This window comes from Panthera uncia, chromosome F2 (genome assembly GCF_023721935.1).
Source record: "Panthera uncia isolate 11264 chromosome F2, Puncia_PCG_1.0, whole genome shotgun sequence".
Classification (NCBI taxonomy): domain Eukaryota; kingdom Metazoa; phylum Chordata; class Mammalia; order Carnivora; family Felidae; genus Panthera; species Panthera uncia.
In genome coordinates, this window is record NC_064812.1 from 49,276,757 (window position 1) to 49,278,634 (window position 1,878).

Sequence of the window (1,878 nt, forward strand, 5' to 3'; positions counted from 1 at the left end):
CTCATGATAGGGATTTGCACTCATTCTATTTTCCTATGCTTTAAAACTAGCATTTTTATGAACAATTGTCAATGCTCATCACCCTCTGTTCTATGAACAAAGTCAAGGTATTTTTTCCCCTATTCCTTGAACTATATTCTCCAGTACAGAAAGGCTACTACCATAAGCAAAGCACCCGTCACAGCAATTCTGTCAAGGATGACACCTGGTCAGGTTCTTCACATTTTACTAATAAGCACATAAGGTGAGAAATGAAAGGTCTAGAAAACCAGATGCAAAGCAGCCAAGGTCCAATTCAACAAGGTAGATTTGTGCTTAGCTAAAGGGAAACCCAGAGGTCCGTTCTTTGGTCCTGGGCTCCGGGATCATCTTATTTGAAGGAAGCAATTTTTCTGTTGTTCAGCGGCTGAGCTGGGCGCCAGTTGTCAACCATCAGTTCTTCTGGTTCGCCCTCCTTATTGAAATTAAGCTTACGGAATTTCAGCATCTAAAAGGCAAAATAAAATATTAAAAAACTAAAAGTCCAAGTTTCACAATAGTATTCATTTATGTGCTTGTGTTACACCCTGAAATGCATTTTCCAATATTAAACTTCACTTTGATTCTCAATAAATGTATAATCACATAAACATATGTGTATACTTTTATTTTACTTTAAATGTTTTATTTATTTTTGAGAGAGTGCAAGTGGGGGAGGGGCACAGAAAGGGGGACAGAGGATCTGAAGTGGGCTCTGTGCAGAGAGCAGCAAGCCTGATGTGGGCTTGAACTCACGAACCATGAGATCACCACCTGAGCCCAAGTTGGATGCTCAAGTGACTGACCCACTCAGGTGCCCCTATATGCGTATGCTTATAGATAACAAATCAATTTCTAGAAAATGCACAAAAGATTGTTGGTGTCATTTGTAAGGAAATTTTCAGTGAGCTTGTTTTTCCCTCTTTTTATTTTAAAATCAAATATCAGGGGCGCCTGGGTGGCTCAGTCGGTTAAGCGGCCCACTTCAGCTCAGGTCATGATCTCACGGTCCGTGAGTTCGAGCCCCGCGTCAGGCTCTGTGCTGACAGCTCAGAGCCTGGAGCCCGTTTCAGATTCTGTGTCTCCCTCTCTCTCTGACCCTCCCCTGCTCATGCTCTGTCTCTCTCTGTCTCAAAAATAAATAAACGTTAAAAAAAAAAATTTAAAAAAAAATCAAATATCAAAAGCCTATAAAACACTTCTGAGATGTAAAATACTAACAGAAATTTTAGATGCCAATTAGAGTTCTGTTTTCTGCTCCAGGGAAGGTGACCTAAAGTGACCCAGGATCTGCAAACCCCAGGGGATAAGTGAGGGCTTGTATCTCTGCTTAAATGTATAGAAACACATAAATGAATTTTCCCAATCTGGGAAATCCTTGACATTGACTGATCTTTATTCCCTTTTAACCTTGTTTTAGCTCCCTGGCCCAACGGTGTGAAACAGGCAGCCCTCAACCAGCCTCCTACTTCTTTGAGGCTATTTGTGCAAAGGGGTACTTCCCTTTCCTTAAGCAAGTCTTGATCTAAATGAAGAAGGATTGTTTGGGCAGTAATAAAACAGCCCACAAATCAACAACCTTTAACCTGATCTCTTTGGTCCAGTAATTATCCCTCAGCTACTGTAACATCAGTTAAATTACCCAGGATCCAAGTCCTTGTGGATCCTACTGAGGAATGTCCATTTTCTACATTTCAGCTGTGTGGGAATAGAGACAGACAGACAGTGGGTACTATTGGCAACTTAGAAGCTGCATTAATAACTTGAATTGCATAAACTATATTGTATGGGAGAAGTAAGAGTCTGTGTTAAAGGTTGTTAAAGCAACCTGGAGTGAGTTTTTGATACTTTTTTCTGCAA

The 1,878-nt window shown here is 40.6% G+C and overlaps 1 protein-coding gene across 2 annotated transcripts in view; it reads right to left on the reverse strand.

Moving 5' to 3' along the window:
• Positions 1–209: 209 nt before the first annotated feature.
• Positions 210–1,878, reverse strand: part of CA2 (carbonic anhydrase 2) — a 17,354-nt gene continuing 15,685 nt past the window's right edge. For both annotated transcript variants that reach the window (XM_049633205.1, XM_049633204.1), the window contains one exon: positions 210–487. In XM_049633205.1, the coding sequence (XP_049489162.1) occupies positions 371–487 (117 nt within the window). In that variant the 3' untranslated portion in view covers positions 210–370. The remainder of the gene's footprint in view (positions 488–1,878) is intronic.